At 36.1% G+C, this 16704-nt stretch overlaps 1 protein-coding gene across 2 annotated transcripts in view; it reads right to left on the bottom strand.

Annotated features, from left to right (window-relative positions):
- gpatch1 (G patch domain containing 1) overlaps positions 1 to 16704 on the bottom strand; it is a 209052-nt gene that overhangs the window by 13817 nt on the left and 178531 nt on the right. For both annotated transcript variants that reach the window (XM_039763611.1, XM_039763613.1), the window contains exons 18-19: positions 10127 to 10242; positions 76 to 224 (exon numbers count right to left, since the gene is read on the bottom strand). In XM_039763611.1, coding sequence (XP_039619545.1) covers positions 76 to 224; positions 10127 to 10242 — 265 coding nt within the window. The remainder of the gene's footprint in view (positions 1 to 75; positions 225 to 10126; positions 10243 to 16704) is intronic.

The following is a 16704-nucleotide window of genomic DNA, read 5'->3' as shown; positions in this document are numbered from 1 at the left end:
TGTAAAAAATGTTCTTTAAGTTTATAATATTTCACAAAAAAGTTCAGTTTTACAGTTTATTAGAAACTTTCTCACCTTTTAAGAAGCTCTTCTGTAGACAACACACTTGAGCTTGCACCTGTATCACTCCCACTACTTTCTGTTGAATCACTGCTACTGGTACATCCTTCTATTATCTTCTTCTTGGATTTGCTTTTGTGTTTGTGCTTCCTATGCTTCTTTTTCTATTTTAAAATTCAAACAATATACTTAAACAAGATTTTAAAATATTTGCTTTCAGAACTTGCAAAAACTGCATTTAATAATGACCTGTGTCACTGTTTAGTTACACCTAAAATATTAAATGCTATACATGACATATGATTTTTGACTTAATGCTGTATAATAAATAGTGATTTCTGTAAATTAGGATCAAATCGATATCATTATTGATATTTCAGAATTAAAAACAAAACATTTTTGGAAACTAATCGGAATCAAGTTCAGAATGCTATACCACCACACTGAAGACATTCTGATTATGTTTTTCGATGCCATAGTCTGCACTGCTCAATTTTTCACCAATGAAACAAGTTAGAATCCGCCGAAACTTCAAGAAACCAATTTTTAAATAATTTATACTAATCAAAATTAATAAGACAAATGATACTATATAATCAAAGTGAGCCAGAATGGCAGCAGAAGATTACAATGATTTACACAATAGGCCATTCAGCCCAACATAGCTTGTCAGTCCTATCCACTTAATACCTCCAAAATAAAAAAATCAATTCAAGTTTTGAAGGCTCTTAAAGTCCTACTTGTCTACCACACTACTACCATACTGATCGGTAGCTTATTCCATTTGTCCATGATTTCCTGTGTGAAAAAAAAGTTCAAATATTTGTGCAAAATTAACCCTTAACAAGTTTCCAACTGCCCCCTTGTTCTTGAACTCATTTTAAAGTATCAATCTTGAACCATGTACAAATTTCTTCCATGATTTTGAACACTTGAATCATGTCATCTCATACTCTCCTTTTGCTTAAAGTAAAAAGCCACAGCTGTTTTAATCTTTACTCAAAACTCATCCCTGGTAGTACTGGAATCATTCTAGTTACTCTTCTCTGAACTTTGTCTAGCACTTCTGTCTGTTGTCTCTCTTCATTCTCTGAATCTTCTTACTCCCAGTGTTCTCCCTAGCATCTTTTAGCCGGATGCTCCACCCGGCTAATATCTCGCATGACATTGCGAGATGACAGCTGCAGATCTACAGGCACAAGCAGATCTAATGATCTGCAGAGATGGCAAAGGATGAGCGGGGTTTATATATTTTAGAAGCACGATCGCAAGTGGCAAGGGGAGAAGCGGGGCAGAATGTTGCCGATCACTGGATGCTAAACAAGCTAATAGCAGGGACGAGACAGAGCAGAGTTCACAAGCAAAGAATATGGGCAGGTGGGAGGGTGAGAGGGGGCTGTATATGGTAATAGCGGGGGCAGAGTGGCAGTTCAAAGCACCTTCTATTAGCATTCAGGATTACCTTGTATGAGTCAGTGTAAATAATAATAATAATAAAAAAAAAAAAAAAAGACTAGTGGAACCAGCCTGTCAGATATCAGAAAAAGGGTGCCAGGAAGTGACGTCTCTGTTCTCAGTGTCAGTGCAGTCTGTGTAGTACTGCTAAGTGTACAGCTACTCTCTTGTTCAGTACATAGCAAACCTATATATATATATATATATATATATATAGTTGCTTAAGCATTTGGTGTGTTCTGTGTGCAAAAATCCTTGTAGCACTCATTTGTGATTCCTGTTAAAGTGACCCCACCTGCCGTTCTTATATTTGCTCATATTTGGACCTGCGTCTATATTGTAAAAAGTGTGCAGAAACCCTTGCAGCACACACTGTGTCCTGAGCAAAAGTTTTGTCACGGAATTGCTGAGGGTTTTGTTAAAGTGACCCATCTGCCATTCCTTTTTTTGTTCATATCTTGCCCTGCCGTAGTGCAAATGAGCATTGAATATCCAACAGGCTCCCACTTTCCCACTCAAAGGTCTTATTCATAAGTACTGTACTTTTAATTTTTTCCAAACGTTTTACCAACATTAATAAAAGAAGTGTTCTCGTCCGATGCGAGAGATGGACGTCTGAAGTGGAGCTCCGCTAGCAGTGGTGCTATTTTTCATATTATTTGCTTATTATTCTGAGATATCCTGTATTTATTCAACCCGAGAGGGACGCTACAGTATATGTAAACACATATAAACATGGCCAACAAGAAGGGGGTCCGAAGAATCAAGACTAAAGCTACATCCAAGCTGCGATCAGCAAGCCCTAGTTCGAGATACGGCCTCTCAGAGACAGACCTGGATCAGATGGGCGAAAGTACAGACTCCTCGGGACCACGGTCCGCTACATCGTCGCCGGCTGAGAGTGAAAAGGGGCGAAGGTGCGATCGTGAGTGCAGATGTGGATAGCTCGCCGATTGGAGAGGATTACCTGAAACTGGAAAAGGCCGGGAGGTCCGCGGCTTCAGTTACGCAATTACGCCGGACTGGAGCAGCGGGACACCGCTTCAGCAGAGTCTGCTGCTTCATCTACGGCACAAGAAGGCACATTTGAGCTATCTGAACTGAAAGTGTTGCTCGCTGAGCTCACGCAAGATATAAAGAAAAGCGAGAAGGCTAATGAGAAAGCAACGGCAAAGGCACATGAGAGACTGAAACAGGAATTAAAACAGGAGATGAAACAGGCCAATGAATGTCTGCGACAGGAAATCCAACAGGAAATCCAACAGGCAAATGAAAGGCTGCGTCAAGAAGTACAACTTGAACTTCGACAGGTGCTGGGTAAAATTGAAGAGCGCATTGAGAAAAACTCGGTTAAACTGAGCACGCTTGCTGATCGATTGGAGCATCTTAGTGAGACATTCACGAATCGGATCGAAATAGCCGAACATCTAGCTGCCAGTGCCGAGGAAAGAGCAGTAAATGTCAGTTCGGAATGTAAAAACTCGAGAAAAACTTGGAGACAGACTGGCTGCTTTAGAAGATGGGAATAGAAGGTATAATGTCAGAATTGAAGGCCTGCCGGAGAATCGAGAAAGTTTAAACCCTGTGAAATTCGAACTGAACTTTTTCTAAAATAATCGGGGCGACTTTAAAGCAGAATCTGAGATAGCAGCGCTTATCACAGCGCTGATCAAACACCGCCAGACCCCGACCAAGATCTTTTATAGTTCGCTTTGAACGATTATCATTTAAGTTAGAGGTGATGGAACTCCTCAGGAAAAAAGGAAGATATTATATATGAAGATTGCCACATTCGCCTTCCCTGACTTCTCTCCAGCAACAGCTATCAAACGCGCCTTCTATAATATTAAACAGCGCTACGGCAAGCCAATGTCAAATACGGCCTCCTGTATCCGCAAAACTGAAAGTGGAATGGCAGGGTCATTTCTATGTTTTCGCTAGCAAGGAGGAGGCAGAAAATGAGTTAAGAAAGCTGATCCCGGGACTATTCTGATACATAATTGTGAGTCATGGCGGTAAATGATAAAGCTAGGATTAATAATCTACTGTCTGATCTATTTGTTTTAAAATACGGGTTTTTATCAGCATATATTCTCATATTCTTATATTATTATTACTTACTTATTACTTATCATTACTTAGTATTACTAGGCGCTAAATGTTTATGTTTTATTGTGCTTAATTACGTTTTCCTCCTCTTTTTCTTTTCTAATTATTTCATGTGTACCCTAAATGAGACTGTTCAATATCATACCCTTGGTTTGCTGTTATTGCTATTACTGCATTAAGACTTGTTATGCTTGTTTTGGACACATCTTTAACACCATCACCTGGGTTTATTATCTGGGGATATCATCTTAATGCACTAAAATTGATGAAGATTATATATATATATATATATATATATATATATATATATAGTGCAAAATTCTTTTCTTTTTTTTTTTTCCTCTTTTAAAGACTATATTGGTAACAGATATCTCTATCTTTTAACCTTAAAGCGCCACTGCATGGGGGCTTGATGTGCTTTGGACGTGCTCTGTCTCTGGGTATGTCAGAGGACTGGGACTGCATGAAGTGGGTTTTAGCCTCACCTGGGGAGGCAAAAAGGGAGGGTGGGGGTTAAGGGGAAGAGAAAGAGAGCAGGCTTGATCTATATCTAATCTATCATCTCAATCTTTATAATTATAACTATCAACGTAATAATAAGCTGCATGGCAACAACTCTTGGGGGAATAGGAAATTAAGACCTAAACTATTTCACTTCCAGTTAAGACTATAATATGACACCAAAAACTCAGAATCAGTGTCTCCATGATGGGACAGTTAACTTCGTAAGCTGGAATGTTAAAGGCCTGAATCACGAATTAAAGAGAAAGAAAGTACTTTCTCACCTAACAGGTCTAAATGCTAAAATAGTATTTTTACAGGAAACCCACTTACTAAGTAAGGATCAGTTCCGCTGCAAAAGACTGGACTGGCCAAATGTTCCATTCTAGTTTTACAAAGAAAACTAGAGGGGTGGGAATTCTCATACATAGAACAGTACCATTTGTAGCATCAGATGTAGTATTGGATCCTGAAGGGAGATATGTGATGGTCATGGGAGACTTATCTAACTGTAAAATGATTTTGATAAATGTTTATGCACCTAATGTTGATGATAAGGAATTTATACAAAATTTATTTGCATCCATTCCCAATCTGAACACTCATAAACTTATAATGGCTGGGGACTTTAATTGTGTTCTAAATCCACTTTTAGATAAGACTTCCTCCACAGGGGAACGCAACTAACACCGCAAAGATAATTACAAAGTTTATAACTGATCACAACTTATCAGATCCCTGGAGGTTTTAAACCCAAATTCAAGAACATATTCTTTCTACTCACCAGTACATCATTGCTACTCAAGGATTGATTACTTCTTTATAGATAATAACTTCTTGCCTAAGATTAAATCTTGTAAATACGATGCTATTGTTATTTCAGACCATGCTCCGATGATCTTGGAGCTGAAATTACTAAGCCCCATACACTCACCCCAAGAGATGGCGCCTCAATCCGCTTCTATTAGCTGACGAGAATTGTACTGAATTTATATCCAAACAAATTGAATTCTTTCTAGAGACAAATACATCCCCTGAGATCTCTGCAGGAATACTCTGGGAAACTCTTAAGGCCTTCTTAAGAGGACAGATTATCTCATATCTTTCCCACAGAAATAAATCCGCTAAGAAAGTAGCAGAGATAAAAAGCGAAATTACTAAAATAGATGAAGAACATGCCAGACTACCAAGCGAGACTCTACATAAGAGGAGGCAGGCTCTACATTCAGAATTAAACCTCTTGACAACTAAAGAAACCGAACAACTAATTTACAAATCCAGACATCATTATTATGAACATGGAGAGAAAGCTAATAAGCTTTTAGCAACAAATTCACAAGCAAGATGTATGCAACGCAATCTCGTAATTACTAACACTAACGGAGATAAAATCATCGAACACAAAAATATAATGTACACTTTTAGAGACTACTATAAATCCCTATATACTACTGAGTTTAAAGAAGACAATATACAATCTAATGCATTTCTGGATAAATTACAGATACCACAAATTGACGCTTTTAGTGTGGAGGAACTCGATAAACCTCTGTCATTATCAGAATTACTGGATGCTATAAAGTCACTCCAAGGTGGAAAAGCAGCAGGCCCTGACGGCTACCCTGCAGAGTTTTACAAGAAATTCTCCGCTCAGCTAGCTCCCTCCTATTAGCAACATTTACAGAAGCCAGAGATAACCAATCTCTTCCACAAACCTTTCGCCAAGCACTAATCACTGTCTTTCCAAAACAAAATAAGGACTTATTACAATGTGCATCATACAGACCAATTTCACTTCTGAATAACGACGTTAAAATACTCTCTAAAATCATAGCTAGAAGGATGGAGAAAGTGCTCCCCTCAGTAATATCACAAGACCAAACTGGATTTATTAGGGGCCGACACTTATCTTCAAATCTTCGACGCCTGTTTAATGTAATATACTCACCAACTAAATCAAACACCCCAGAAATATTATTATCATTGGATGCAGAAAAGCATTCGACATGATTGAATGGAAATACCTTTTACTATTTTGGAGAAGTTTGGGTTTGGCCCAACATTTGTGCATGGATTAAATTACTGTATACTAACCCAGAAGCTTCAGTTTGCATCAATAACATTTGCTCAGACTACTTTAAACTAGAACGTGGCACAAGACAAGGATGCCCTTTGTCACCACTGCTGTTTGCAATTGCCATTGAACCACTGGCAATACATTGTCGAAATACTGATCAGATAAAGGGGATTAGCAGAGAAGGACTGGAACAGAAAATCTCATTATATGCAGATGACATGGTACTGTATATATCGGACCCAGAAAATTCTGTGCCTGCAGTCTTAGCAGCACTCACAGAATTTCAAAAGCTCTCTGGTCTCAGAATTAATCTGAATAAAAGTGTACTCTTTCCGTGAATTCAAGCATATAATATTAGATTAGACACCCTTCCTTTTATCATTGCAGAACAGTTTAAATACCTCGTAAACATCACAAGTAAACATAAAGCTCTTTATCAACAAAATTTCGTCGTCTGCATGGAAAAAATTAAACAAGACTTGCATAGATGGTCAACCCTTCATCTCACACTAGCTGGAAGAATTAACACTGTTAAGATGAATATTCTTCCTAAGCTCCTTTTTTAATTTCAAAACATACCAATATACATTAATAAATCATTCTTTAAGCAATTAGATTCAACAATAACCTCATTTATTTGGAATTCTAAACATCCACGCATCAAAAGAGCGACCCTACAAAGACAAAAGGCAGAAGGCGGCATGGCTCTACCTAACTTCCAGTTTTATTACTGGGCGGCAAATATACAGTCGATAAGAACCTGGACACAAATAGAAGAACATACACAGGCATGGACCGCAATAGAAGTAAAATCCTGCAGTATATGCAGTTTTTAATATCTGGAAAAAAATTGGAATTAACTTGCTTAGAGATCTTTATATAGACAACTTCTTTGCATCCTATGAACAATTACATTCCAAATTTAACATTCCAGCTACAAATTTCTTTCACTATCTTCAAATCAGGAACTTTGTTAAACAGAACCTTCCAGATTTTCCTCATCTTGCACCCTCATCCACGCTGGAAAGATTATTGCTCAATTTCAAGGAGTTAGACTCCATCTCTGCAATATATAAAATCCTTTTACAATCCCTCCCTTTCAAAGATCCAAGAGTACACTGGGAAAAAGATCTCTCAATTAATATATCAGAAAAGGAGTGGAAAGTAGCAATGCAGAGAATTCACTCGAGCTCCATATGCGCAAAGCATACAATTATACAACTTAAAATTATATATCAAGCACATCTGTTTCGACTAAAACTCCAAAATGTTTCCAGGGCATGATCCAACCTGCAAACGTTGCAACCAAGCCCCAGCCTCACTAGGTCACATGTTCTGGGCCTGCTCCAAATTAACATTATTCTGGACAAAATTTTAATTACCTCTCAGACAGTCTTGGACTCACAATCCCTCCTAACCCATTAACAGCTGTGTTTGGGGTTCTTCCAGAGGGGCTTAAAGTGGAGAAGGACAAACAAATTGTGATTGCATTTACTACACTGTTGGCACGCAGACTTATTCTGATAAACTGGAAGAACCCAAACTCTCCTCTTTTAAGTCAGTGGGAAACTGATGTGTTATATTATTTAAAATTGGAAAAAATCAAATACTCAGTTAGAGGATCTGTCCAGACTTTTTTCAAAACATGGCAGGATCTAATCAGTAATATTTTGAAATGATTTTATAAAGCACAGAGAATTTGTTGATTTAGGTATTTTTAAAAGCCTTAAATTTTACACCGTTTGGCTTGCTCTCTCTCTCAAGGGTGGGGATCGATCTGTTCTTAGCATAATTCTTTTTTTTTTTTTTTTTTTGTAAAAACTTGATTGCTATGTATTGATTGTAATAAAATTAATAAAAAAAAAAAAAAAAAAAAAAAATAAAAAAAAATAAAAGAAGTGTTCAGAAAACAATACTGCTCAGTTATTTCAGAAAAGAGACGCCATAAACTAATGAAGGTGTAGAGTCAACTCCTGATGTGGCAATTTCAGAAAAAACATTGCAGAGGCTGGTCCATCAGGGGAAATCTCTTCAGTACACACTCTGGCATAGAAGATAACTAGGCTCTGGTAATTCTAGTGTTAATGATTTTAGATTTTTTTTTTTTCTAGAATTTGCATTCTGGTTGATTTTGCGACTTCTCTCATCATGCTAAGAATCATAGTTCGCTTGCAGGAGTGATATATGTGCGATAATCCAAGACAGAGGCTACAGGCCATGGGAAGGGGAATGCATGACATTAGGACACATTTAGGAATGACTAAAAAGAAAGAAACTCTTCTGACTTGACAGTCACAGTGAGGCATTATGCGGGCATAATATTAATTTACTCCTTTTTTTGGATAAAGTAATTTATTCCAAGGGGAAATTTTTCTTTTTATGAAAGCTCAGTAAATAAACAAACTCATACATATTATAACACAACAAATACATACATATTGTAACACCAATACCACCCCCTCAAATACACACCAGAACTGCTAAAAAGATTAGAGGCTACATTAAGAACAAACTCAAACTTCTCTGATATGTTATACAATGGAGACATTGGAACTTTTTGAAATAAAGTCTAACACTGCAACATATAGTACTATCCAAAGTTTGCACACATATGGCCAAATTACATATTTTGTTTTTAAAGTTAAAAAAAAAAAAAAATAGTGAATATATTTTAAAAAAAAAAGCAAACTAAAACAATGGTATTTTAATGAAAATGTATAGTTACAATGTATTAGATAAACTATGGAAAATAAACAAATACGTAAGTGTAAATTTAGCATTTGTAAATGTTCTGGCACCCTTTCAGTTATAAGGTCTTAAAACCTGTCAGGTTTTTATTCTGGTCTGATTTAGCTCATTAGGTGTTAGTCTGATCAAGAATTATCATTAAGATATTCTCAGCTGACAAAAACAACTCCAGAGCATAATAAATCCTTTAACGCCTCAAACATTATACAACACTCAATGACCATATGCTTTTTAAAGCAAGTGACTGAGAATCTACAAAATAAAGTAATTGCTGACTACAAAGCAGGGACAGGCTTTAAAAAGAAATGGGAGCGTCAAGCTAGCAATTTTCACTGTCCAAAATATTAAGAAATGACAGTTAAATGTAACTGTGGAAGTCATGACAAGATCTGAAAGATGAGAAAACTAACAGAAGCCCACACCCATATGATTACAAGGGGGTTGCATTCAGGTTTATTGGAAAAAGAAGTGATGCACTACTCTACTATGCAGCACTATAAAAAAAATAAATAAATAAAAAAACAAGGTATGCAAAACACCTCCATAAGACAGAGGCATTTTGAAATCAAGTGCTATGGACAGATAAAGTTAATATGAAACTCTTTGGTCACAACCACAAAACCTTTGGTTGGAGAAAAACATGAACAGCATCTGAAGAAAAGCACATGTTACCAACTGTTAAGTATAGAGGTGGATCTATTATGCTTTGGGGTTGTAAAGCAGAAAGCGGCATAGAGAACATTAGGTATGCATAAAGAAGAATAGATTCCTCTAAATGTCAACCAATCCTCAAGAATGTCACACAATCCATCAGGAAACTGAAGCTGGAAAAAGAATGGCTTCAATAACTAGACAATGATCCAAAACACTTTTTGCAAAACAAGAATTCCAAAATTAACTACAAAGAATGTTTGCAAAATAAGTGCCCAAACTTTTGTAAATGTTCCATTTACCCTTACTTTTTCTTTTAATCCATCACATCACAAAAAGTACATTAACATTGTCATTAAAATGCTACAGTTTTTTTGTTTGCTGTTGACATGTAGTTTACTTATTTTCTTAAATTTATTATTAACAAAATATATAATTTGGCCAGAGGTACCCAAACTTTTGCATGGAATTTTAACACATTAAATCTGTATAGTACTAGAAACTTCTTGTTAGTGGGTAGCTCACCTTCTTATATCTTTTTTGCTTATGATCCATTTTTGGTTTGTGTTTGTTTTGTTTCTCTTTGTATTTCCTTTTAATTGTTTCCGGGAACACAGATCCAGAACTTAAAGATACTGTACCTAAAAGAAAATATGATAAAAGAAAAAAACTGACTACATACCTAGTACATGGCAGTTCAAAAATCTAAAACATTTTTTCAACCATAACGGCAGTGCCACCATACAACTTTCATACTTCAGAACATTATAATTATCATTAACTTCCCTACTGGTTCGGTAGCATTTAGTTAATTTTTCAACAATTCTCAAAATAAAAGATGTATTGCAGTATCCCTGTAAATACTTGTGTGGTGTAAAACTGTTCTATGCAAATATATGCATCGTGAAAGCAAAACCAGCTCAGAGTTCCCCATATTGTCTTTCAGCCAACAGACAGGGGCAGACAAATAGCAATGACTATTTGTATCTTCTGTGTGTAAGTTGACTTTAATTAATGGAAAGTTAACATACTAACTTTTTGCCATGATAAGTAACACCAGTGCAGTACAATTTACTTTTGGAGCTAAATACTGTGAAAAGTATACAATAAATACTCTGGAAATTGTATTGAACATTGAAGCTCACCTACTGAAGGACAGAAGACATCGTTTCTGCTTGCACCTAGGAAAAAAGCCTTGCACATTCTTGAAATAACCAAAGCAGGCTGCCGGGACCCTGGGAATGCATAACACTTTGCTAGAACCTTTCCTCTGAAATTGTATTAGGATTGTCAGTGAATGTATCTTTCTTTAGGGTTATTTTTTCTTTCCTAATCTTAGAAAGATTACCTCTATGGTAATATATTTTATTGAATAATTTATTTTATATGAATAAATAATATACAGATAGATAGGCCTTTGGTTTAGTAAAAGCTGCAATCTCTTACTAAATATTCTAACTAAGATATTACCAGGGAGTGCAAGCCCCCTTGCTGGATTAAATAATTAGACTTGGAGGGTGTATGCCACTTCAATTTCAACTGATACAATTTAGCTTGATAGTTTTTAAAAGAATGGTTGGTATGTTTGAGATACTGCCTTCAGTTTCTGGTTGAATCGCTGCATGAGGCTTACAGGCATGATTTCTTAAATATTAGTGACTTCAGAATATCAGTGGCATAACTGATGTTTTAAACCGGCTGGAAAAGTGTTTTGCGGACATTTCACCAACCAAGCAATATGCATTTTTGAGATCAAGCTAACATCAATAGACTGGCTTATTTTTAAGCTCATCGTTTCAGTATGAATTTTGAATCAGTATCAAAAGAATAGTACCATAAAGCCAAATGATCTCACCTGTACTGATTCTTCATGTTATGAAGGGAGGGGCATTCTGCAATACCTTTTCTGTCACGAAAGGCTTATAGTCTTAATAATGTGTAACTAGCTACCTCATGGACCAGTTACAAGTGCTTTGCATTCTAAATGATGATGCAAATAAAACAGTAACTTCAAACAATTTAAATAAATAAACAGATGACCATATACTAAATGGAGTGGTGGATAATCTTATTAGATTAAAGATGGACCTGGACAGAATTCAGATTTGTGCAGACAGCATTCAAAAGTTCAGAATCACACAGAAATGTTAATGTTTTTGATAAGAAACTGATCATTTTTTTTTTTTAAATCAGGGTACAATTAAACTGAAATACCATAGTCATCCACAATGGTGAAAAAACACATCTCAAACTTACACACTTCTGTGCTTTTGACACTCATCCAATGTCCAGTTTTTTTGTACCCATTTTAACCTTTTCTTTGTATTTGACAATTTGGATACAGCTTTTACTTTGAAACTGTGCCTCTAAAGCAAGTGTCACAAAGTTGTCTTTTCACTGTTGCATATGATACTAATATTTGGAGTTTAGTATTTAAGGAAACCGCCAAATGAGGACCTTCAGCTTCTCAAACTACACACTGATGTACTTATTTTCTTGTGCCATTGTGAATCTGGGCCTTCTGTTTCTTTTTTCTGTTCTATTTAGATCCAGTTTGCCCTCTTCTCTGAAGACAGTTAATAGACATTGTTGTATAAAATCTTTCTTGGCAATCTGACACATGGAATAACTTTAATTTCACAAAACAAAAACACAGACTGACATACTTCATGAGAAAGCCTTTTTAAATTTTGTTCCATTTTAAATCCAAACACAAGGAAAGGCGACTTACTTGCAATATTTAACAGAATAACAGTATTCAGCTAAGCCAACAAAATAAAATTTTCTCTAATAAATAATTAGCATTTAAACATAATTGATCAAGGAAGAATTAAGAGTTTTTCCATAACGGCACTGGAACACTGGCTACTTAAAATTGGGCTTTGCAACCATATGTGAAAAATACATTTTAAATCAGTTATTTTAAGTAGTTATAGTCTTTTGCAACATTAGTAATGTCTTAAAACACAACAATTTCCTGGCGATTCCAGCCTTTTGAATGCCACCATTTGCTGGATAAAGTTAAATTTTACACTTAGGAAGTCATAGTGTACTCAAACCCATAGCTAAACTTTTTTTTTTTTTTATAAAGCAAGTCACAAAATAATAATAGATAATAAAAACCCCAAACACAAAAACAGATGGTGGAAATTAGATAGAATAAGTGGACCTAACAAGTCTGTAACAGTCTAACATTCATAGCAGATGCCAGTATCTAGTTACCATAAAAAAAAAAAGTTATTTTCAAATTTCTCTATGATATTTTGCCTCATGGGAAAACAGGCAAATACATGCCCATGTGCATGTCAATGACAAATGTTTACAAGGATTTGGACGTTTGAATTATTTTAATATAAATAAATGTGAACAGATATTTTTTTATGAACAATTTAATGCAAAAAGTTGCTTTCAACTTTTGCTTATCCTCTGTGGTACATGGTGAAAATTTTAGCTATGTATGTTGTTGGGATATCACAATAAGTAACGCTAAAATTCCCATTCATGTGAGGTCAAAATGATCAAGTCAAGTATAAAATGATGAGAATATTGGTACAGGTTGACACCACTTTACCGGGTCCATCCAGGTTCAAGATGTTGAGTTCAAGGTTATTGATAACCAACAGATGAGGACACTCACACAAAGCAAGGGGATGGTGCAGAAGTGCTCCAGTAATTTTTTTATAAACAAAGAAATAGTGTTCAAAACAATAGTGCAGTGGCTACAGCTCCAAAAAGGTTCAAGAGGCCAAAAAACAAAAAAAATTAATGTGGAGGTTAAAATCCTATAAATAAACATTCCTTTAAAAATTGAGGTTAACTGAGCCCTAATAATTCCCTCTATTCCACTTATCCTATCTGGACCTTGAAGTGCAAGGAGATGCCCGCCAACAAGTGCAGTCAAACTTTAAGTCTGGGCTCGTCTCCATTACCATTGCTCAGGCAACCCTGGGATTCCACACTGATCGACACTTGTCTTTTGCCACTCATGCTCGGCCCTTGTGGGAGACATAACCATCAGAAGACTCCAACTTCCCCAGTGATCGCTCCGAGGTGACAATCCAATGCACAGAATCTCACTCTCCTGTCTTTCAGTCTTCTCTCTCTTCTATCAACCTCCACCATATCTCTCTAGTCGGTCAGTCTATTGTCTCCCTTCCTCCATCCCTCAAAAATGTGCGATTCCCTTTTAAAACAGGGATGGGGCACAGCTGCAGCAATTAAAGTCATGGGTGATCCTGAACGTGTGCACTAAGTGCAGGGCCGTCCACTCCCGCACAGGAACCACTCTCGTCACACTACCACACCAAAGGGTGGCAATTATTATTATTATTTTTTTTTTTTCACAATATGCCCATGAGCCACGGACTTCACTTTCCTACAGTGCCTGTTGCTCCTCATGTTTCAAACAAGAAACCTTGTGTGCTCTCTGTGATGTTTTGTTCAACAGAAGACATATACTCATGTAAGGAAATAATTAGCATGAACATGAAAGAAAATATACAAGTTTATGTAAAAAATATAGTTTTTGCGTTTTGTTTCCTTTTCAATATTTATTGTTAGTTCATTTGTGACTTTATTCTATTTTACAAGTCCATAATTGGCACAACCAAGCCTAAATATTTTCCTGAGTTACATTTAGGGTTACCTTCTTGGGCAGTATTTTTGACATTGATGGGCGAAACTTGATACAAGACCCCATTGTGACGATAAGCTCTTGCCATGTTCAAACTAGTTCTTTCATTATTTGTCTCACTGAGTGCTACAGAAATCACTTATTTGCAGTGATTCTTTCTATAGGCTCTGCAACAAAATATTATGTCAATGCAATTTTCATCAGTAGTATTAGAAATACTCAAACTTCAAAGTAAAGTTTTATTTTTCTTAAATATGGAATTAACAAGAATGGGTGCCAATTACTTTTGTCAGTTTCAAGTTATTTCAGAGACAATTGTGGGTTGTTCTTTTTAATGGAAGGATACCAACAAATTACGCCATGCTCTCTTTAGTAATTATTTTCATTAACACTATAATTACAAAAGCCTACGAAAAAACTTCAGCCCACCTTAAATCCGTTAGCACCTCTTCGTCAGCATCTTTTGCGTTATAAATGTGTCGATCAATACAAGCAACAAGCAGCCTGCTATCCCATCCCCCACCAAAGCAGAAAGGGCAGAAAGTTCTCTCTGCGTTATGTCTATTTACCTGCATGCGAGTTGCTGGGAGTTGTAGAGGGTAAATAATATATTGTTATTTGGAATACAAGCATTTCCTGTGTGTTCCATGTCTACAGCACTCTATGTAAACACATCATTAAAACAGAAACTTTTTTTTATGTTATAGTAATAATTGACAAAATGTAGACATGAAGTATATAATGTGTGAAGTCTGAAGCCCAAATATCAAATAAACACTTTCATTTGAAACAAAACAAGTGCACTTTTATTCAAGAATATAATTGCAGAAAAAGAACTCGCGTTAGGGTGCAAAATTGACACTCCCTTAATATGACCGCTTTGGTGGAGCAGCAGTAAGAACTGCTGACTTGTAACCAAAATGTTCGTGGTTTGATGCTGGACGCATACGTTTTGAGTAGTGAGCTGCTCTTATTGTTCCTATTATAGAATAAAAACATACATTTAATTTGAGTCTGTAATAGCCGGTGTAAATTCATGTTATTTGTAAATGTTAGCTTTTTTTTTTTTTTAATTATTTATTCAGTTTTATTCTCTCAGTCACTCACACACGCCCCAATCTGACATTATTTTTAAATAAAGACGTCCTATAACAGAGGTGAACTCAGATGAGGACGAGGGTTCTACATCAGAGAAAGAGAACAGAAGCCCTGCCTACAAGAAACGTCCACTCACATATAAGAACGCAGCTGCACCAGGCGTAAAGGTGAAAAACGGCACAGTTTGGATGTAGCAACAGTTCGGCATCATTCTGCCAGTCAGTCTGCCCCACACCTGTCCTTCAACACAAAACAGCATGGCTTACAGAGCTTGCCAAGGTATCATACAAAGTCCTGTTTGTGATTATGTTTTGTGTTGGTCTTTATATGAAAACCATGTATATATTACTTATATAAAAGCCAGATCAAATGTTATTTACCTATACCTTACCTGTACTTATTTTCCTACAGCGTAAAGTCACAAGTAGACTGCAGAGCTTTCTCTGGTTGATCAACACAGACATGCTAACAAAAGTACATGTGTACTGAAGTGACATTAGCTGCAGGTGGAAGCTCCTGTTGCACCCTACACAACTGTGTTTTTGATCTTATTTAGGAAAAGATCCCAGTCACCACACAGGAGAAAGACTTTCCGAGACCAAGGTCATAAAGCTTATGGTGAACATTCAAATCAACAAGTCATTTGAAAGATTTTTTTTTTTTTTTTTAATTTGGTTTTATTCTTGAATAAAACTTAGCCTGAACAATTTTTAATTCAGTTTTATTCTTGGATTTTTGAATAAAAAAAAATTGCTCAAATGACAAGATGTGAATGCCCATGTAAAAAGTAAAATCCATCACAGACACTGTGGTGTCTGTTTTGACAAAAAGACACCAAGAAGAAATGATTGTGCTGCGTTTGTGTGTCTGCTTTTATCCCTTCAGTGCTAACTTTTACAAGTACCATAAATTTACACCGCTGTTACAGACAGACTCAAATCAAATGTATGTTTCTATTAAATAATAACAGTAATAGCAGCTCACTGGTAAAAACAGAAAATGTGAGGAGGACCCAGGATTAAACCCGCAACCTCTTGATTATGAGGCAGCAGTCCTTACCTCTGCACCAGTAATTCACATTGGCATTTTGTCAATAATTACTATAAACATGAAAAAAGTTTGTTTTAGTTATGTCTTCAACATTTCTTCACTCACAGTTCCTGTCATCCTACATTTACACAGATCGTTGTAGACACGGAACACACATGAAATGTATGTATTTCAAATAACATATTAATTTACCCTATACAATTCCAGACACCTACATCCCATAGAATTCAGCTCTGAGAATTTTGCGTCTGACTTGACTTCAGCTGCCTCGCTGCTTGCTACTAGTACTGATTAACACATTTGCAAAACAAAGATACTGATG

This window comes from Polypterus senegalus, chromosome 9 (genome assembly GCF_016835505.1).
Source record: "Polypterus senegalus isolate Bchr_013 chromosome 9, ASM1683550v1, whole genome shotgun sequence".
Lineage (NCBI taxonomy): Eukaryota > Metazoa > Chordata > Cladistia > Polypteriformes > Polypteridae > Polypterus > Polypterus senegalus.
This window is presented reverse-complemented; position numbering and strand designations above follow the sequence as displayed.